Here is a 22,540-nt window from a genome sequence, read left to right as displayed (position 1 = left end):
AATATCCACATTTAACAGTAGCAATCAAGCAAGCAAGTAGTGAAAAGTGGCATGTTTAGGATATCTGTAAATATTTGGTCACTTTTCCCATCATCTTTGTATATTCCACCGAATATAAAATGCGACTAGTCTACACCCAAATCCTCGCTTTCATCCTCGCTGCAAGAATTGTAACTCGTCCCTGGAAGCACTAGCTAGGCTAGGCTAGGGAAATCCCCTGTCGTGGGAAAAGAACCCGGATGATCTGTTTACGGTACAGGTTTACCTCCATCCAGCTTCGAGCTACGGCGCGCATTGTTACCAACATTGAGCCTTTTACCCCTGATACTATTGCTGTCATTTCTCCAAGAGGCTTAAGTGAGTGGTTCCACTATTTTCTATGAAAAATACAACACATTTTTTGGGTTTAATTAACTGCGTTGTGAGCTCTCCCATTGCAATTTTGACTGTCGCTGATGATGGCCGTGCATAGCTAGATCTAGTCCATGATCCTATACCCATTATCAATCTAGACGCCCAGCGCGCGCCCGGGAGATGTCAGAGTCTAATGTGTCGGACGAGGTGGTCGTTGTGGTGCCCCGCCCCCCCCCCCCCCCCCTTTTCAGCATAAGTCCGGTGTGTAAAGTCAATACGGGTAGACCTTTTGCTTTGTTATACAAGCCTTTTCAGCAACCCTCCCTTTTCAGCTTAAGTCCGGTGTGTAAAGTCAATACGGGTAGACCTTTTTCTTTTGTTACGAGCCAACTGTTTGAATTATCAGCTTACTAGTGCTGACACGTACATAGGAAGAGGAATCAGAGCTTTGCGTAATACTTAACCTGCTTCAAAAAGTCTCATTTAGTTGGTAAAAAGGTAATGTAAAAATAACCATAACAAGAGGAGATAGTTCTAGTTCTTCTTCTTCTTTCTTCTTCTTTCTTCTTCTTTCTTCTTTGGGGTTAATTAAAGTCTACCTCCTTCACAGTTGAAGATTCTTGCAGACTGATGAGTGTGTGTGTGTGTGCTTACAAGAGCCAGGTGCATGGTGCAATGCTATTAACATGGTGCAAGTAAAAAGTTCCCGGACTTAGTTGCTGCCTCCCGTCAGGCATTGACGGATGAGGCACATACTGTTTCTGATGGCAGGTTATTCCAACTCCTCACAGTCCTGGGAAAGAAGGACTGCTTATGAGTTATGTTGCTCAGTTCTCGAACGGAGGACTTGGTAGCTATATGTGCATGGTACTGGAGGGGTGAGCTTGTCTGGCAGGTCGTTGATGTAGTACAGGAATCAATAGGGAGGGTCCGAGGACAGAGCCTTGAGGTACGTACTCCTGAGTCAACGTCGACCTTAGGTGATGCGTGGCCTTCTAGAACAACTTGCTGGGTTCGATGGTGAAGAAATTTGGTGATCCACCTGTTGCTTTTGCCTCTCACTCCATAGTGGTCCAGCTTGTGTATTAGTCTCTGGTGACCGACCTTGTCAAAGGCTTTGCTGAAGTCCATGACAAGGACATCAGTTTGCAGACCTAGCTCTATGTTCTTGTGGAGCTAGGTCACTGATGAATCCCAGCAGTTGTTGCTCGCAGGATCTCTTTGGTCGGAACCCAAGTTGGAGGGGGTTGAGGATGTCCTTTTCATCGCCATGCCTCATGATGCTACTTGCAAGGATGTGCTCCATCATCTTGCAGCAGATACATGTAAGGGAGATTGGGCGATAGTTGCTAGGATCGGTTCTGTCGCCTTTCTTGTAGACAGGCACCACGTTTGCTTTGTGCCAGTCAGTATCTCGCCGGTGTCATACGAGAGTCTGTAGATGATGCGTAAGATGGGAGCGATGACTCTGGCCGGATAGCTGCTTCAGGATGCGTGGGGTGATCACATCGGGCCCTTGGGCTTGATGTGGTTTGAGTTTCTTAAGCATCATCTCGATACCCTTCACGGTTATCACTACTGTATGTCAGGCATCAATTCGTGTTCAGAAGTATCTGGCAACAGATGAGGAGGGATTGGAATTTCCTGTGTAAAAACCTTCTTGAACTGTCTATTCAGGGCATCAGCTATCTCAGCAGGTTCACTGATTAGCAGGCCGTCAGATTTGAGTTCCGCAATTCCAGCACTGTCAGTTCTGTTATTCTTTATGAATTGCCAGAATCTCTTCATCCAGTTGTACTTCCCTTGACCTTTATCATCATCTTCAACAGAAGTAAAGATGGACTCGACATAGTTCCAGTAAGCTTTTCTGAGTGCGGATTGGAGTGTTCTTTTGAGATCACGGAGCTGCTCTTCCAGAGCATATGGAACGAGGCCGTCTCTCTTCCGGAGGTGCTTGCACTTTTGCTCAGTCTGTCATGTTTCTTGATGAGTCGTCTGATGCTATTTGTCACCCATGGTAAGTTGGTTTTGTGTGGAGTCAGCTTTTGAGGAATGAAGTCATTGATGCCCTTCTCGATGCCAGTCTTGAAGATGAGCCATAGTTCTTTCACAGAGGCATATGGTAGATTAGCTTCTATCTCATCTCTGATTGCTTCCATGCTCTCAGCAAACTTCTCCCACTGAGCTTTGCTGTAGAGTAAAACTTTCCTCCGCATCTGGTGCCGCCTGGTTGGTCTCACATCTAACTTGACGAGAGGGCAATCATGGTCAGACACTCCTGGGACAACGGTCCCTCATTGACTACAGTTGGATTGCTGAAAAGGAGTAAGTCAAGTGTGTTCTGGTATCTGGTTTGATCAGTAACTACTTGGGTGAGACCGTGGTCATGAAGGAGAGATCACATGTTGCGGTGGAGATTGGGATATCTGCTAATGCCGACTTGTTGGTTTCTCCAATCCCATCCCGGTAAGTTGAAATCACCGCCTATTACAACAGAGTGGGTGGGGCTCAGTCTTGACAAGGACCTTTCGAGCTCTGTGAGGCTCTCTTCATCTCCCTCATGGGGACTGTAGAAGGCAGCAACATGGAGAGTCTTGGCTCCTGGTATGCTGATCTTGCACCAAAGGAGCTCGCAGTCAGTTTCTAGTTCAACTTCTCTGGATGCCAAAAGATCCTTCTTGATCGCAAGGAATACACCGCCATGGGGATCGTTGGGTCTATCCCTTCTTTCAATGTTGTAGTGGTCAGTGGGGAACACTTCACTACTGCGTATGTCTTCCGTCAGCCAAGATTCTGTCCCTATTGATTGGACCACTTGACTGGTTTGATAGTTTGATAGATCTGTCTGCCTGAAACCTGTAGAGGTCAGGCAGGCCTGTAGATCTATCAAACTAAGTTTTAGCATGAGCTCGCCCAACAAATGTGCAATGAATAATTTATCAACCCCTAAATATTCACATGAGCAGTAGATCATGATAGCTAGACCTACAATGTATATGAAGCAAATTTAGTGAACTGTGCAGACTCTAAATTCATGTTGTATAATGCATCTGTCAGAGTTGTCAACGAACGTTGAGTTTGAGGTATGAAACAAATAAATGAAAGTGTTGTGACATGCTGCACTGCCCTCTACGGCTCTACCATCTGTAATTGGTTAATGAAGAGCTAGCTGTGATGTTGTCCAGAAGAATACATTTTCTAGAAGATATATTCATTTGGATTTTAAATTGTTACAATTATTCATTTGTTATTATTGATAAATTCTTTTATCTATTCTTTTACTGGTAGACCATGGCCAGTAAGTTCAGTGAGCATGGAGTTGTACCGGACGTTGTTGATCAGGAACCTGCTGCCATAGCAACAGTCACATGGGCGTCAGGGGTGGAGGCTAATCTAGGAAATGTTCTCACTCCTACGGTTGTAAGTAAAGAGTTGGATGTTTTATTTTAGAATAGGTCTATGTTTTATTGAGGAATCTTCTTTCCTGCCTAAACTTTACTAATGTTGAATGTTTTGTTTAAAACTATGGAGTTCTTTTTTCAATTTGCCATAGTCATAAGGAGATTTCTTCAGTGAATTTTTGTTTGAAATGTATTTTATTGTTGATGTTTTTTGCCAGAGCTCTTCATTAATTTTCTTGAGGTCTAGATCTAGAGCAAAATGTTTTCTTTGAATTTAACTAAAATTGGTATTGTTTATATACCTCACTTAAGAAATCCAGCCATCTGATTGGTCGAATTGCATTCATAAACTTCAACTGTTCCTGTAAAATTCCCGGTAACCATGCTTAAAACATTTCAATATTTTTAATAACCATGGTTATTAAAAAAATAGGTCAGCCTCCATGGTTACCCCATAGGTTTACATGTTAAAAAATGGTTTGAGCGATGGAGGATACCGTATGTGTGCGAAGGATTGGTCGGTAATTTCAATACAATTGAATCTCGATCGATCTTACCGACAATTTTATCTTGCATTGTTGACATGAAGACGAAAATAAACTTCCAAAAACAAAAAAACAACATCTGCCGATAGATCTTGATCTAAGTTCGTGCCAATATGCATTGCAAAAGTAAAAGAAGAGTCCGTATATGGAGCTTTTGCGAAGCATTCATCACACGCGAAGCCGGTTTCAATCCATTTTAATGTATATAATGTACAAAACCACCAAACATGTGAATAGCGCGCGATGGCCGAGAGGTCTGAGGCGCTGACTTTAGTTACATCACCTTTTGTACGCAAGAGTTCGAATCCCGTCTTCGACAAAATTGTTAATTATTTTTTATTTTTTATTTTTTAGTCTATTTTTTTTCGGCATATAAAAGTATTAATGACTGCTTTAATATTCGAGAAATAGTTGTTTTCATACGCTCTCGGGAAGGTTACAATTGGGCTATTCCCCTCGGCAAGCCTCGGGGAATAGCACAATTCTAACCTTCCCTTGAGCGTAATAAAACAACTATTTCTCTCAAAGCAGTCATTAATACTATACTATGTACCACTAGACAGGCAAAAAGAATGAGACTTTGTCAGAAGATCCAAGACTGCCAATAATTGGAATGTTTGTTTGTTTGTTTGTTTGATTTTATTTCTGCATTTTTCAACATAATAGAAAGTAATATACAAACTAGGTACATATAATTTATTAACAAAAGTTGAAATACATATATAATCATATCATAGTATTTAATTCAATAAAATAATTGTACCTTTGAAAAATGCAGTTGACAATAAAATGCTGATTATTTACAGGGAAATTTTGTGATTAAATAAATATTGAATTTGTTTTAAATAAAGGATTTATTATAGGCATAAACATTGTATGCTGCTATTTTTTTGTTTATTAGGTGAAGGACGCACCAACAATGACATGGCCTAGTGAAGAGGGCGCTCTTTACACAGTGGTGATGACAGATCCAGATGCTCCGAGCCGTGCGGATCCCAAGTTCCGTGAGTGGAGGCATTGGGTAGTGGTCAACATCCCTGGAACAGACGTCAGCAAGGGTCTTGTGTATGCTCCATACATTGGCTCAGGACCTCCCAAAGGCACAGGTATGATATCATGGGGGGAGGGGGGGGGTTCAAAGATATGGTACAGAGCATTTTGCCTCGCTTCAAGCATCAAGTAATTGTTATGTCATTTATTTTAATAGTAATGGGTAAGTGTTAGAGCAGTTGTATCATATCTGAGAGTTCCTCGGTTCAAAACCAATGTGCTAGTTCCCATCGGTAATTAATCCTCATTACCATGTTCCGGTAATTAATCCTCATTACCATGTTCCTCTAATAGGACAGCCTTGGGGCCCCTGGTCAGGACCTTAGGTCTTCACATGTTTTCTGATTTCCCAATGTTCAGACACCTCACTGTTTAAACATAGGCTGTAATAGGCTATAAACGTGCACAAATTATGAGGTTTTTCATGTATTAGTCTACAATAAACTTCCTAGAGTGTGGAGCATAGGGTTTTCACATCTCCATGAAATCCATAAAATGAAGATTAAACTCAGGGTAGACAAATATATTAAGCCATTTCCCATTCTGAGTGATTAACTAAGACTCAACATGCACTAGGTTTACAGACTAACATAAGAGGCTGTCATATAATGAAAATTTAAAACTATTCTTTCATGCGAGACTGCACTACTTGTAGCTACTTGTGCCCTCTACAAAGTCAACAATGCCTAAGCGGTAACCGTTGGTCCCCCATGGTCCCCTTTTTCTTATAATTGAGAACTGATTTGATGAGATAACCACCTGCCAGTGACCATGCAGGGAGGTCTAATCCCTCCTGGCCAAACTAGTGCAAGCTTTAAGGTAATATGATATCGTTTAAGCACCTGCTCTTTTTCTATGCAGGTTTACATCGCTATGTGTTGCTAGTGTACAAGCAATCAGGTGAGCTCCAGCTGCAGGATCCAGTGCTACAAAGAACCACTAAAGATCGGGGCGCTACCAAGACAAGGGAGTTTGTTGCCAAGTACAACCTAGGCAACCCTGTGGCGGGGAACTTCTATCAGGCAGAATGGGATGACTACTGCACACAACTTTATAAGGAGATTGCATAGTGAATTATTACTTTTTAATAATGGCCCCAAGCTAAGGATTTTGAAAGGCTTCATTATTTTTCATTTTCTGATTTTAGGGTCTGATTTAAGTTTCTCACTTTGTAAACTTCTTATGTGGTTTTCTAGGCAAAACTGACCTTTTTTTAATGTGTGTTTAAAACTTCTACACTGTACTTGATGCCCACATTCTACTTATCCAACTAGACTAGACATACGGTAAATGCCTCTCATCTTTTATTTCCAGCTGACAGGCCATTGCTGGTTTTCCCTGCCACAGATGAATTTAAGACATGGGAATTCGGAAAACAAAGCTTGAATTTCTTATGGCAAGAAAAGAAAGTGAACATGTGATATTTCAGATTAGTTATCCAATCATTTTAGTTCTAAATTATATGAAAATGATAGAAATTACACACCTGTAGTACTATTATTCTTAGTAATTTTAGTGTTTCAATTGCTCTAGTGTTACTTGTGAGTCTAGATAAAATTGGACAAAGATGTATTTTCTCTTTTAAAATTCAAAATGGGTACATGTAGGTAAGTTGTGATGATATATTATTTGATGCAACCGTGTTTGTATTGGTATGAGCACTGAAACCTTACATCATTAAATCTTAATTGTGATACATGTATGCTTGGCGACACAGTAATAGCAATACTGGCAGATAAACAATCGCATGCCTACAGCTCATTCATGAAGCATTTAAATTGCTAAATTTAAAGATGGTTTGTCCCTTTTTCAGATCTAAAAACCTGAAGTTGAAGAGGTCTATTGCTAGGAATCATCCTCCAAATGAAAAAAGTGGAAGCTGTCTTTCAACAAATAAATTGTTGAATGTTTAACTCCAGATATTTATTTTCTCAGACTCAAACAATATTTGTGAGTAGTTCAAAATTAATAGACCATTATATCTGTTGATGATTTGAGATCAGCTCCTACTGCAGCAATATGAAAATAGCGCTAGAACCATTGACTGTAAAATTTCACACAGGATATCTGAAGGATATATTTTGAATAATCGCTAAGATTTATGGAGTTTTCATAAGTTTGCAAAAGGGACTTACTGCCTTTAATTGAATATTCTGAAGCATTATATCTACTTTCTTATTATTGAGCATATTCAGGAATGTCTAAAGTTTAATTGTGTATACCTGTGACGTTTGTGTGATAACCTTTTTGATGGAAAGAAAGTGTGAAGCATCAGAAAAAACTCTACTTTGAAAAAATGTTGTCTAATTTATCAAAGAGCAAGTCGTTTAATTTCTGATGTTGGCTTTAAAAATGAAAGAAGCAATGGAGAAGGAAAGTATGGGCATTATTTACTTGAGTTTATGTGCTAAGGTATTCAGGTTAGTTATTCTGAAGGTAAACAGTAAAAACATCATTTGTATGAGAAATTTTGAATAGTGAAAAATATATATTATGGATTACGGTAGATTTGACAGACTCACTGCCATTCAAATGAATAGGTGTGTTCTTTGGTTCCCCATATTGAAATTGTGGGTAGAGAAAGATGTTTTGAGGACAGATTTGTATTTTTTCCATATTGGACAACCTTTGTCAATATTACCATGTTAAATCATTCTCAGTATTAATGTTGGACAATCATCGCCAGTGCACTCATGTTCATATATACTAGACAAATCATGATCCTTGAAATGTTTTCTGAATCTGTGAGATTTACTGAACATAAGTATCATGAATGTTAACTGAGCTTGGTACCCATTTCAAGGCCAATTGACCACATTTTTTCTAATGTTATAACATTTATTGTGTGAGCTTGCACTAAGATTTTCCTATTTTTAAATGATTTAGGATTGGTTATTCTGTTTTAGCAATATTAAGGGAGGATGCCTATTTGCACAGTCTGTATTTGTATTGCCTTGTGGAAATGCATTATTATTAGTTTTCCTTTTCAATTGAAATAATGCCAAAGTGTGACTTCTTGTATAATCTGCATGCCAATGAAACATTATAGGGACAAAACACTAATTCATTTCTTTGTCATTAGAATACTAACTAGGAGATCTGTTTGAGTTACTTCAAGTAGCAAATATGAAATATGTGTTGTGTATTCTGTTATCCTCTCATAAGAGGAGTCTTGTAACAAACAAATAAAATCAAATGATCTTTTATATTAATGAAATCTCTGTTTCTTCTTTCTTTCTTACCAAAGTCAGCTTTGTTTTATATTTAGTTTTTAAGTGCATTTTAATGCAAGAATCAAATGATTTTTGTTTGTACATGCTGTATACAGTTAAACTAAATCAAATTGTGTGCTAATCATTAACTATCATGCAATCAAGTGCTATCAAACAAATTCTGCCTTTCAGTATTGATTAAAATAAACTTGAATTTTGTTTGTTGTTGATCCTTTTACCTTTTTAGTACTTTTTAGTACTTGACATCAATATTCTTTGCTTAATTTCCAACTAAGAAACTAAAAATACTACTAGTAAAAAACAACAATGATTTATCAATGCATACACTTTAAATTTGATAATGTTGGTATCATTTAATACAAATAATATTGAACAGAAGATAAGCAGCATGACAAAAATAAATGTATAATTGGTATTCATCACGATTACTCTGTCAATAATATCTTCCTTTGGTCCTCTTAAATTGTGCAGGGTTCCCACAGATTTCTCTATTCCATAGTCGCATGAATTCCCTGTACTCTGCAAAAGGACATTTTTAATCCATTTAATTCATCTAAATTGAACCTCTCTTTACATGAACAACGGTCTAATGGTTCTTTCTGGTATCATTAACAGTAGTCGATGGTCGTGACATGAACTCTTTGATTTCTGGATGAAATAAATTGATAAAAGACTGCCCAAAAGCATGAATCCCTATCATTATCAGTCATAATTTATGTCCAATCAAGTGAATTTATTATTCTAATGCTTTTACAACAAAGTGTGTTTCATATTGCTAGAACATCCTTGCTCAAGACATTCTCTTTGCATTGTATCACAGAAAATGCATAAAGATTCACTTTGCATGCTCTAAGATACCATTTAATCACATATTACATTATGACAAAGCTTTAAAATCTGTTTGTAACATATAAATATGTTTGCATGATCAAGTGGGGTTTGTTTAGGGCATGTCAAAGTATTCTGTCCAATACTGTACTAATTAAATCTAAATTTAAATCTGAGACTTGAATATAAATGATGACTTTACCCAGTCGGGAGTTGACTACAGTACGAATGGAGGTGGAATCCGATCAAATATGAATAGAAGTGATACTGTTGATCTTTATCAATGTTTATCATCCATTATGCTGAACAGTATTCCTGTAAAACTAATGAGTTTCCCTTCATCCTTTTTGTTGAAATACTGGTAAACAGGCTCTGTTTCATCACTCTTTTGGCACAATTGATTGTTCATCTTGAAAGGCAGATAATCAGAGTACCCACCACCTCCTGTACTGTTCTGATGCTTTGAACTCTGACATATGAACTTTGACTCTCTAAATTTTGTCCACATCCTGGTGCGAAAGCTCTGTTTTATCACCCTGTGACGCACACTCTGTAATCCATCCCAAGAAACCTTTGTCACCTCCTGCCCTGTCTTGCTGCTTTGAACTTTGACACTCTCTTTGACCCCTGACCTTGATCTGTTGGTTGTGGGATGAGTGGTTGAGGAGAGTTGCTATGCTCAACAATGCTCCCTGTGAAAGCCTGTAAATGAGAAACAGAAACAATGATGTTTGTCAAGCCACACTCTGAGAAGATTCTGAGAAAGGACTAGAAGGGCAAAGTATAACATATACTGTGGATAATAATTATGATCCTACTAATACATGGTATATAAAACAGCAAATGAATTTCTTCCAAATTTCTTTCTTGCACTCGTAAGTCTGAATTTCAGATTATTATGAAAATCAAAGAACGACAATGCAGCTTTAAGAAAATTTCTGATGCATTGCAGTTTGCTCACACCAGTTTCTTTGTGAATCTCCATGTGCAACAATCTCGCGTAGAGTAGAGTAGGGTACCCTAAAATAGTCAAACGCAAGGTGCTAGAAATTCCCACATTCCAGGAGGGAAAAGATTTTCAGAGAAAGATATTTATCATAAAATACATTTCAGGCAAAATGCTACAGCTGCCACATGCTTGAAAACTTGAATATTAGGTACTGTTATAGTATACCGTAATTAACGTTATATAAACCGCCCTCGTGTATTAACCGCAAAAAGGTGCGGTTTATACACCGTTAATTACGGTACTTAGATGTTGAAAAGTATACAGAAGAATAATTTTCCATACATGTTTAGTAGAAATGACAGAGAAGATCCAGAGAGGAATATTTCAGAAGGAAACTCACAGAAACTGGAGCTGGTAAAGGTTGTCTCTTTTCCTCTGCTTGTCTTATGACTGGGCTGTAGACTGGTTGATGGACATCTGAATGCTTCAATATAGACTTGGGCTGTCCCTCCACTCCTGCATTGCTTGTGTCTGCATCCCTGCTCCTGGTCTGATACAGTTCATAAATGTCTGCTGGGGACCTTGGAGATGCGTCTTTGGCTTGTTCTTCAGAGGGGTGTTCCTAAAAATGGCAAGGAACAGAGAGCATATCTCTTAATACTACAATGTATGTTTTACTCCAGGCATTCAAAAAAGACAGGGGGGGGGGGGGGAATATCTCTCATTTCCAAAGGCACAAGTCTGCAATCTAATTCAATATCTGTTTCTTAAAAATGTAAAAACATGAAAACTCTCATGTGCATTTATCTGTGCAAATTGTACACATGGTCCAGATTTATGATAATTTCATGCTATTACAGTCTTCCAGAAAGTTTCTTGCTTTAAAAAGAAGAAATGCCCTAATATCATTTAAATTAGTGTCAGGCCACAAAAAAAGGTTCTACAGTAATAACGTGGAATGAAAGACTCCTAATTCGCATGTAAGAAACATTAAAGATTTGTCCAACGACTGCTGCAATCTGCATTATGAAAAGTTTACAATCATACCTCCTTGGATACTTTTGTGTGTGAAAAACGAATGACAGACATCGACTTCTGCTCCTCCATCTCATCTTCCTCTTCATCATCATCATCCTCTTGATCAAGATCTAGGGCTAGACTTTGGTCCTGGTCTACCCAGTGGACATGTTTGTGTGCATCATGAGGTATGGTTGATTGATGGATGCCTCCTCCTTCTTCTTCTTCTTCTTCCTCATCTTCCTCATCTTCTTCCTCCTCATCTTCATCAGTCATTCTGAGAAGAATAGTCATGAAAAGTACGGATATGGCAAGATTAGTCGAACATGGATGATTCACTATTCATTCTCTGATAAAAATGTATTATCTATTATATTGTCTGTTTGGAGCCAGAAAGGCGTTAACTCATATACTTTAACACAGAGTTAAAGCGATACTGAACTGATGAACTTTCTGCCCTACTGTTCATTGCACAGTGCCATCTCATGGTCAACTTGCCAACAGTGCATAACCTAATACATGTACATAATGCCTAATGCCTACAGCTCATCTCTTTGCACATGCCAATGCCATAGTCTGTAAAAGGTAAAACCCAGTATTGGAAACGCCCCAATTTCAAAAAATTAAATGGAAGCTCTCATTACCAATCATGTGAAAGAATATGTTTTGAATATTACATGACGATAAAAATTTTGACGGGAAACCGCTTACTAATTGATATATTTGGTAAATTAGTATATCTATATATCTAGTGTTGAGAGATACAAATGCACTTGTCACGCACGTGTGTGTAGTCCCATATACATCTTTCTGTGTACAGTGCTTCTAACTTTATGAAGACTTGGCCAAATTTCTTATAATTTTGATGATTCCAGAACCTTGCAGTACATATATATGCTAGATGATCAACCTTTTCTGATCGATTTCACAACGTTTCTTTCACTATGCAATTGCATGACCATAACTAGTCTCTAGCTTTAAGGACAGTTTTAAGGTTCATAAGACTTACGCCGCCTCATCAAGCTCTTCTTCTTGTCTCTCCAGCTCATCTAATCTCGCCCATAACAGATCTTCAGCAGTGGGTTCATTCTTCTCTGTCCCATCGTCATGGTTACCACTAAGAGCTTTGTCAGAAGGAGATGGCTTGGCTGCGGGTGTCTTCGAGGAGGTTGAAGCTTTCTTCTTAGCTCTCCTCTCCGCTGTACAGGAAACATATACACAAAAACATTGTATGTTTCAAACATCAATATCGGGTATACATAATATCTTCTTATCCCATACTGCTCAACAGACCTCCCTTTAGCTGTGACATGTTAATTTTAATAGCACAACCAGTTATACAATTAGAAATTCAATTTACAGTAGCTCTTCAAATTTTGATATATTCTTAAGTTTGTACAATTTCAATGAAATCAACAGTTTGTTTCTCCCTGATAAAGAAAAAAATATCTTTTAAAAGTAAATATAGAATGACGATTTTGATAATAAATGACTGCAACACTTCTCTGTTATCCTTATCATGGCCATGCTCAACACTGTCAACTCTCATCTACTTGTTACATAAACTCCAAACATTTTATTTTACTTTTCCAGTCAACATTCCTTATTTATATTTATGACCACAAGCAACCCGACCCGACTTTTGTCTCAACATAAATCAAATTTAAGTGAAAGAATGATCTAAATGTTTATTTACATGACATACAAGCTAGATAATTGACTGCCTACCTTTCCATTTCTTTTCCTTTTTCTCATCATATTCTTCTCTAATCTCTACCATATCTCCCCTGCCTTCTACTGTGTGTTTCATGTCAGACACGAAACCAAGTCTAGACTCCAACAGATACTGCTGCTTCTTCAGATCGCCAATCATCTTCTGTACATCTGGTGGAAAAAAGTTACTGAACAAGATAAGCTTTATTTCTGTTGTGCTCTCTTCTTTTCATCTTCTCTCCCACCAACTCTCTGTTTTCCTCTCTCCAGTAACAATGTACATGATATGATCAACAATTAGTATGACAATCAGTACATTAACAGATCAATCAGATGTTTTAATAATTTCCTTAACTTCCTAAACTCTGAAAACAAGTTTAGGCTAAGATTTTTTCACCCATTTCTTGTGATTGACATGAATTATCTATTTTCTTGGAATAACTATATTCACATTTTATGTGTTTCTCCCTTTCTTTCTATGAACTTTGTATCAAAGACAATAATTTTTAAAATCTTACGCCTCTTTAGTGAAGAACAAGAAGTGATTCTGCAACTGGAAATCTGCAGAAGATTTGTACACTAGTATTATCCCTATAGAAAGATAGAAATGCTAGCTATTTGCTAATTGAAAGGACAGAGAAGACTATTCCAAGATGCAGGGATCACTTCAAAATCGAATTGACAGGCAAAATAAATAGTAATCAAATCAAAAAAATAAATAAGTGAAGAAATAAAGAAATAAAGAAATATTTGAACTACTGGATAACGGCTGTTTCTTCTACAGCCTCTTATAGCATCATTTATTTTTAATGACTGCCCCGTTCCCTGCAAAAAAAGAAATGTGTTGTGCCTCAAAATATTTTATCGCACAATGTTTAAGCTACTCTTCTAATCTACTCACATGCTTGCCTCCTGTTGATGATCTCACAGGCTTGCTTGGCTGAACGCTCTGCAAACCAGTTATCACCGAGAAGAACCAGGATCTCATTGGTATGGATCAACTGACCTGGCATGAAAGCAAACTTGCCAAATGGAACCTACAGAGAGAGAGAGAGAGAGAGAGAGAGAGGGGATGGTAAAATGGGGTGGAGGAGACAGGGAGGATGAGAGACAGAGAAAGAGCAAGAGAGATAGATAGAGAGAGAAAGAGAGAGAGAGAACGAGAGAGAGAGAAAGAGAGAGAAAGAGAGAGATTTGCAGTTCATAATTTATTCAATTTACAGAAGTGACTCCATAATGAAACAATTTTTATCATTGACGATAGTGCCATATAATTGCACATTTTGTAAGTGGGGTTTATGAATGTATCTGAGTAGATTCATACACCTAGCATTGTGTTGCAAATCCTGATCACAGCTTTCATTCAATTTACCAAGACTCAACTAGAAGAGGGAAATCCAATCATTTCATGCAATAATGGAAAAGGACAGGGAAACACAAAGGATTAAACATAAGCCAATAATGAACGAAGGATACTGAGAATAATTTTATCTAAACTTGTCTTACCATAACTTCATGTGAAACTTTATCTGGTAATGTTGTCAGTCTTGACTTAAGAGCAGAATAGTCTTCATCAAACTTTTGCCATTGCTGTAATTTGTCCTTAGTCTCAAACAAGGCCTTCTCCTCTTCTTTCTTGAGACGACCAATATGAGAAAGATCATTTCCCCCAGCCATTGTACGAACTGCATCATATTAACATCGCAAAGTGAGAAACAAACACAGGAAACTCTTTAGTTAAATCAACCTCAAACAGGGAAGGGGGTGGGGGAACTGAGATATATGGGGCTCACATTTTGGTCAAGGAATTTTAGCGTAGTTGATCACTACATCTCTACATTCCTTTTCTTTGAACCAACTCTCCCAGAAACCCTAAAATCTCTTGATTACAGCTTCTTCTTTTTTTCTTGAAAGGGGGGGGGGGGGGTAAAGGAATCTGGAGCACAAAGAAGAGCTTAATTCGGTTGAAACTTGGAATGCTGTGTTTAGAAATAGTATCCAATATAAGAATGTATTATGTATAAAACATGAAATTTCAATGAAATGATTACAGAAATGAACGTAACAACTTTTAATATATTTATAGTATATGTGCATCAAGTTATGGCAATTTTGGTCCATATTAATTCAGAACTGCCCTTTAATAATATAACAAAAGCACCTGCAAAAACTATTTCTGATCAATGGGTTAAGAAGGGAGATGGAGAAGAAAAGGGGCGATAGCTGACAATAATTTAAATTCAAAGAAGATAATGAAGGGTAAAGAACTCCAAAAAGAGGGAGATTGGGAAAGGAAGAGAGGAATGGAGAAGAAATGTAATTACGAATGAAAAAGTGAATAATATTTTGTTTAAGATATCATGAATACATTGAAAAGGGAGTAGAAAGTAAGGGGCAAAGGGTGTAAAATAAAAAGGGTGCACCCGGGTGATCATAATAATCATTATCACCATCATCATAATAATAATAATACTTAGTTAGTAATAGTAATATTCTTCCCCTCATATTCATCATCATAATAATAAATATATCTTATATACAAAATATTAAGAAGAATAAGACTAAGAGGATGAGGAGAAGAGGGTGAAGTAGGAGAGAGAAGAAATTAAGATTGACGACTGAAATAAAGCATATCAGTAAACACCAAATCGAGTGAGTCGGACTGAGGAGAGTTTATGGAGTTGAAAACGACGGCATTCCTGGCAAAACAAAATGATAATAGATCGTAAAAGTGTGATATCTCATAACCAACAACTGGATAAACAATATACATACACTTGATGGGTTACTGTAGACCTCTCATATTATATATACGCCACCAAACTTGGTTTTCGTTTCTTCAATTTTGCCCCCATGGAACGTAGCCGTCGTTCAAGTCGATGATAGAATATTCTTTTGTGGGGGGGGGGGGGTGATATGTTGAGCGGACTTCTCAGTTGCACTCCGATAAGGAAAATAACTGAATGACTTCTAATATTCACTTGTTTTACATAGCACTTTCATGAGTAACAAAAAACAAATAACAGACAAAAAGTGATACAGTGATAACAAAATTAAAACAAAAATGAAATCGACTGCATAACTGATAAACAAACTCATTGCGTAATAAAGTCAGAGGTTAGTGCCTAAATGTGTTGTTATGAAATGGCAGGTGCGATTCACTTTTTTTCTTCTTTTTTCCTTAAATTTATTTACATGATCAATTTACGTTATATTTATCATTATTCCAAAACATACAGGTATATATCAAATAGAATATTACAAAGAACAATATGATTGCAGTCCACTTTGAAATAAATAATACATATGAATGTATAGGCAATTACGAGTACAGCTTCTTGAATTAGTTACCGTTTTGTTAATTGAACAAAAAGAAAGGAACATATTAAGAATGCAAAGAAAATTACAAAACAAAGCATTGTAATCGTAAATTGAAAGAGAGAGAGAAAGAGAGTAAGAGAAAAGGAGATGAGAGAGATAGAGGGAAAGAGAGAGAGAGAGAGAGAAGGGTTAAGGGGAGGTGAAGGAGCAAAGTATATAGAGAAGTGGGCATCCTGTAATGTATTGTTTTAAACATTATAAATTAGGCAATATTTTAAAATAAAAATATGAGAAATAAAGCAAAATACTACCTTGAAAATGCGGAAATTTCTCATGTATACTTATTTTATATTCCCTCTTTGATCTCACTCCTCCCTCCGATCTATAGGCCTATAATCGTAATCATATATCTCAGATTTTTTTTTTGTAATGATTCTTCTGGAATGAGGGGGGAAATCCTTTTTAATCCTTTCTGATAAACATCCTAACAGTAATTGATTCATATTACCGTATAGTTACATACATTTTGCTGTATTTGTGTATCATATACCAAATTTGGTCTGAACATATAATATTTAATGCATGGCATTATTGTATGAAATAAAACTATTTGCTTCTGATCTCCCTCACATATGAGGGTTAATTTTAGTTACATATTTATGTATATGTTTATCTTAACTTTATATTTTATTTTGTTTTGTTTTATGTATGCACCAGCCAAATTTTAAATTCTTTTAGGTGATCCCCAGGGATTGACAGGTGCTTAATATCATACTGTTAATGTTATATCATTGTGTCAAACCTGTGATGTAAAATAAATAGATAAAGAACCGGTAGCTTACATGTCGGATGTGATCGTCCCTTTGTAGATAGATCTACTAATTGTAATTTGATAAATCGTATTAATTTCAAACCATTCACTTGTAACTTATTTGATCCTCCTTGTGTAATTACTTGTATACGTTGATGATAATTCAAAATTGTAGATTCTTTATAGTAGGCCTAAATATTTGATTTGATTCCATATTAGAACTACATCTATGTAACGCTCAGTATTTATTGTTGTCAGACCACCGATTGATAATTTTGCCGGCGATTCATCTTCCGCTTGATGTCATCAAATCAACATTATTAACAACACTAGTAATTCTGTAAAAGTTATAGATCTTTTTTAAGGTCAAATAACAAAAGTAACGAGTTTCTCGTTACCGCCCGCGGCCCGCTTCCTTTTTGGCCGCCGCCTCCCTTTAAAAAAAAAGTACTATTTACTACCCGGTATTCAAAAAAAGGCATCCAAAAAGCAACGACAAAAAAAAAAAGGTGTGAGTTAAATTTTGTATAAATAGCTTCTATATAGCTCATTTAAGCTGTACACATGTATATTTTCACTGTTTCTGAATTTTGAAACTTGCTAAGTAAGTGGACTAAAATGATACAAATCATTTGTTTTGTCATACATTTCATAAGTATACGGCCCTACTCAAATAGCACAATATCTTTGAGTAAATATACCTTGGCCAGATATATTTAGCATGGCGGCCATCTTGGACAAAACAGTGAATAGTAATGCCCTGCCTTCTCCTTTTTTTTGGAAAAAGTACGGACGAGAAACTCGTTATTTTTGTTGTTGGGCCTTAGACCTAAGTACTCCCAGCTTCCGATCGTAACACGAAACAGGCAGTGAGCGATTAAGCGATTTGAGTTAATTTAATATGATCAAAACCATCCTAACCCTGTGAATGTGCAAATTAGATCTACTTTACTTAAGAACATAACTAACCCTGAAGAAGTGACCGAGGATGACGATGATGAAGGGCGCCCGTCGTATGAATGTAAACCACTGATGTAAACAAACCTTTGTTTACAATCTTGCTAATTTGCATATAAAGTTTGTTCACTTCTAGAGATCATTGACCAGTAGCGCAGCTGCTAATGCTAGCTCGGCGCGCGCAGCTAATTCTCGTTGGTCATTGGCTAAAAGTTGGTTTCCTAAGATGGCCGCGTCGACATTGTTGACGAATTGCCCAGTCGTCGAGCAACGCAACTTTCAATCTTTAGTTCGTCCCGATGTTCGAAGACAGTTTTATCACCATATCATCTACAGAGGATCAGGTAGTCTATTTCATTGAATGTTATGAATGAATCAAAGAGGTAAGCTGGTAAGAATAATGGAAATTATCGTAGACAGGTCCGGGCATACCCATTTCAAATGACCATCTCCTGCCTGTAATGTGCGGTTGGCAGCTAGCTCGGTGCATGCAGGTGGCACTGCATGACTGCTGTGTCCATTGGTAGCACACTGCACTGGCGATGCCCAGCTCAGAACAGAAAGTTTTCCGGGTGCCAGAGCTCGAGATAAACCCATATTTTTGTTCCACATTGAATTAAAACTAGAAAGGCTTTATTTAATAATCAAAAGGAGGCCAATGCCCGAAAATGCGCCAAATACTTTGTGCTGTTGAATTTCTTCTTGATCAGGGTTGTTTCACTTGAGTCTTGACTTTAGTCTTTACACAGTCAGACTCTAGGCCGGCCTAGACTCTAAACAGTCTACACCAAGTATCTCCTGAATTTTCACCCCCCCCTCCACTTTTTTGAGAAAAAGGGGAGGTGGGAATTTAATGCCTTACCTAGGTTAAAGCTAAAGACCAGTTATGGTCATGCGATTGCATTGTGAAAGAAACGTTCTGAAATCGATCAGAAAAGGTTGATCATCTAGCATAGATCTAGATCTAGATCTGTACTGCAAGGTTCTAGAATCATCAAAATGATAAGAAATTTGGCCAAGTCTTCATAAAGTTAGAAGCACTGTACACAGAAAGATGTATATGGGACTACACACACATGCACGACACGTGCATTTGTATCTCTCAACAGGCAAGAGATACACTAATTTACCAAATATATCAATTAGTAGGCAGTTTCCCGTCAAAAATTTTATCATGTAATAATATTCAAAACATATTCTTTCACATGATTGGTAATAAAACTGACTTTCATTTCATTTTTTGAAATTGGAGCGTTTCCAATACTGGTCTTTACCTTTAAGATTGGGAAAATAGGATCCTCGTTCAATATCGTTAATGGTGCCATAATTTTGATGAATAAACTAGTCTACATGTTATCAATATGAGAATCTGATCTTCCCCAAATATAAATAATTGGCCTCATTATTCATAATGACATAAGATAAGACCCACCACTTGGATTTGAAATGTTCATACCTTGGTTTGTGTTGATTTAGATCCATGTTTATAAATGATAAATTAAGCTGAATTCCAGTTTACCGTCATTGATAGCCCATCAATAGCTCATTCAACTCCTCATTCAACTCCAACCTAGAAAAAGCATGGAGAGCTCAATATATATGACATGTTCAACCCAAATGAAATGTTTCTGTGCTCTTGTATTGACACAGATTTTAATCCTGCTGCAGAGGGGCATATAAGTAATTATACTTGAAGCCCAACATCAAGGTAAATCTATTACAAATTAATACATAGACCTAGAGGTCTAGTGCTAATCAAGGCCATGCATTTGCTGAAAATGCACCAATAGTATTTAGTTTATGAACAAATCAATGATCCGTTTCCTTCAATCAGTTTGGACAATTATGTGGAAAGAAGTAAGTGTTATCTGTATCCTGGACAAATCTTTTGTGAAGTTTCTGTGTTTCAGAATTTTGAAAATCAACATAAGTAGAAGTTTATAAATTTAAAGTTGGAGAAAACAATTTTCATCAGCCATAACAATAACAATTGTTTTACAGGTTTTACAATAAACCACTTCAAGTGAAGGGACAATATCAGTGACAGGTAAATTATAAAAGATACACTATAAAGTTCACAGGCATTCCAGGGTAAACTGAACAGGAACTAAGTACCCTCATAGATGTGTGAAAATAAAAATATCCCATCCATAACCCCTTTGACTTTAGGTCAAGAACACTCTTGACTACTATGTACATTTTTTTAATGATTAAAATTTGAGATATAGTAAAAGACTGGCTAATGATAATGCATGTATTTCAAATGTAATGAGACAAGTGAGTTAAAAATTAAGGTAATCAACAAAACTTGTTCTGTATATCAAAATATTCTATAGACTATCATCCTCAAAGACCTCAAAGCTTTAATTACAAACCATTGTAAAATCATACATTTTATTCATAAAGCTATTATGTACATGTATTAAAGTAAACAATCAATTTTGAGTTGCATTTTACATTCTCTTCATCCTGGATATCTATATACAGGTGAATTGTATTCATTCATATCCACACATTATGATTCATTTCCTGTTGTTCTTTAATCTCTCAGTGACAAGAATTCATTATCATAGTCAGTTGTTAAGTAGCCTGTCACATTGCTTGTCACTGTTGGAAACAATTGCCAAAAGGATTGCATGCAGACTGTGTCAAACTGTAGAGCATGGGTTGACATCCATGCCTACAACTAGGGTTCTTCACACCCTGGTCAGTTAAGGGGAGGTATAGGGGGAGTCCCTGCTGTTTCAAACTGTATAGGTCAAGCCCGACTTTACTCATGCCTTTCACAATTTAAGCTCTCCACACGGAAATAAACAAAATATACATGTACATAGTCAACAGCAATTTTGATTTATAGTAAAAGACTTTTCAGGTAAGAACTTAGAGGTAATTTAATTACACATCAAGTTATTCAAATAAAATATTCAATTAAAAATTAAAAGGTGTGAGGTTTGAATTAAAGCAGGCACATACATCATTATGTATATGAACATAGCTAGTTTGACTGTCAATAAGATAGGCCTTTCAGCTTTAAAAGTGAATTGCATTAAAACAAAAATTAAATGGATTTGCTATATTCCACTACTGTCATCCAATTGAAACTATATCTATAAAAATGTAGTGTCATGTTGTAATTCATAAAATACATTTTGATACAGATATTTATCTGTTTTCTGAAAATAAAGGAGGGGTGCATGCAGGGGAGCTCTTACAATCTAAATCTGTCTCTAAAGTGAATGTATGGATCTTTTTCTTCTTTTTTTTTTGCATTAGATCTATACCAGCATGAGTAGAAGAGTTGAGTACTCCCTATCACACACTCTCTCTTTCTCTCTCTCTCTCTCTCTCTCTCTTTCTCTTTTTCTCTCTCTCTCTCACTGTCATGTGATTATCTGGAGGGCAGATCGGGGTATGGAACAGGAAGGGATGGGTTAGGGCAGGCCCCATGATCTTTCTTCCATTGTGATTCACTTTGCACCACAGGCTATTTATCACCAGAGAAACGGTCCAGTTTCATCAAACTTATCAATAACAGTTAAAGTAACTGTTATAAGCTACTGAAAATGTGGTATTTGATTGGCTGAGAGCAAATTTGTCATAGAAATTTAGCATTTGTTATTTATAACAAGTTTTATGAAACAGTGCTCTGATCTAGAGATATAATTGAACTCTTCAAAGGGCAACCCTGTTGACTCAGCATCATTCCAAGCTTTCGACTCATTGTAGAATATGAATACATTCACAATGTATTGAAAAATATGTGTCCTTGGACATGGCATGATAATAGAAGAATCCTCAAAGCACAAAGCTCAGCAGTTCATGTAACACAGGATATAAAAGCAAGCAAGTGGGAAACTAATACATTTCATTATACATGGATGAATGAGCCACTATACGTGAAGGAAAGTTTTAAATAATGGTAGAAAGAATTAAAAGGAAATGAAGCATGACACTTGTGTTTATGATTCATTTTTATTAACAATATTTCATAATTCTATTTTTAAAGGTTCAAAATATTTACCCAGTCTTTGATCTGAATAAGATTAATCTGCTACAAAACAAAATTCCAATTTGCTAATTAATTGACCTTTGAATTTCAACAATTTTTAGAAGAAGATAAAAATGGATCAGCATACTCTGGTTTGGCCTTGACAGGAATGCCTGAGGGTTGAGAGAGGTCATCTTCTATTCTCTTTTTTTTCAGGTTCATATTATTGGTTATAATTAAAGGTACTATGTCCCTTTTGCAGGCCAAAAAAAATGAAAAGGTTAAATTCCAATGGCATTTGAAAGATAATACTAATTTAGAACTCCCCTTAAAAAAATGGGGCTTGAAAATGTCTTTAAGTGGGCAAATAATG

The 22,540-nt window shown here is 36.8% G+C and overlaps 2 protein-coding genes across 3 annotated transcripts; one reads left to right on the top strand and one right to left on the bottom strand.

Annotated features, from left to right (window-relative positions):
• Positions 1 to 222: 222 nt before the first annotated feature.
• Positions 223 to 8,567, top strand: LOC579599 (protein D2). Of its 2 annotated transcripts, none has more exons than XM_030975479.1 (4): positions 223 to 357; positions 3,643 to 3,774; positions 5,202 to 5,406; positions 6,212 to 8,567. In XM_030975479.1, exons 2-4 carry the CDS (start codon positions 3,646 to 3,648, stop codon positions 6,418 to 6,420), a joined length of 543 nt encoding a protein of 180 aa, XP_030831339.1. In that variant the 5' UTR covers positions 223 to 357; positions 3,643 to 3,645; the 3' UTR covers positions 6,421 to 8,567. The 2 variants fall into 2 exon arrangements, with proteins under 2 accessions (XP_030831339.1, XP_030831340.1); XM_030975480.1 differs by lacking the exon at positions 223 to 357 and adding an exon at positions 713 to 852.
• A 343-nt stretch (positions 8,568 to 8,910) lies between these two features.
• On the bottom strand, positions 8,911 to 15,973 carry LOC100891673 (unconventional prefoldin RPB5 interactor 1). The gene is made up of 8 exons (XM_003725369.3): positions 15,866 to 15,973; positions 14,597 to 14,775; positions 13,992 to 14,127; positions 13,106 to 13,261; positions 12,387 to 12,576; positions 11,408 to 11,654; positions 10,761 to 10,982; positions 8,911 to 10,113 (listed from the first exon to the last, which is right to left on the bottom strand). Exons 2-8 carry the CDS (start codon positions 14,765 to 14,767, stop codon positions 9,988 to 9,990), a joined length of 1,248 nt encoding a protein of 415 aa, XP_003725417.1. The 5' UTR covers positions 14,768 to 14,775; positions 15,866 to 15,973; the 3' UTR covers positions 8,911 to 9,987.
• Between the last annotated feature and the right edge of the window lie 6,567 nt (positions 15,974 to 22,540).

This window comes from Strongylocentrotus purpuratus, unplaced genomic scaffold, assembly GCF_000002235.5.
Source record: "Strongylocentrotus purpuratus isolate Spur 01 unplaced genomic scaffold, Spur_5.0 spur5_scaffold_8, whole genome shotgun sequence".
NCBI classification, from domain to species: domain Eukaryota; kingdom Metazoa; phylum Echinodermata; class Echinoidea; order Camarodonta; family Strongylocentrotidae; genus Strongylocentrotus; species Strongylocentrotus purpuratus.
The sequence above is the reverse complement of the archived record's forward strand: the minus strand, read 5'-3'. Positions and strand labels throughout refer to the sequence as shown.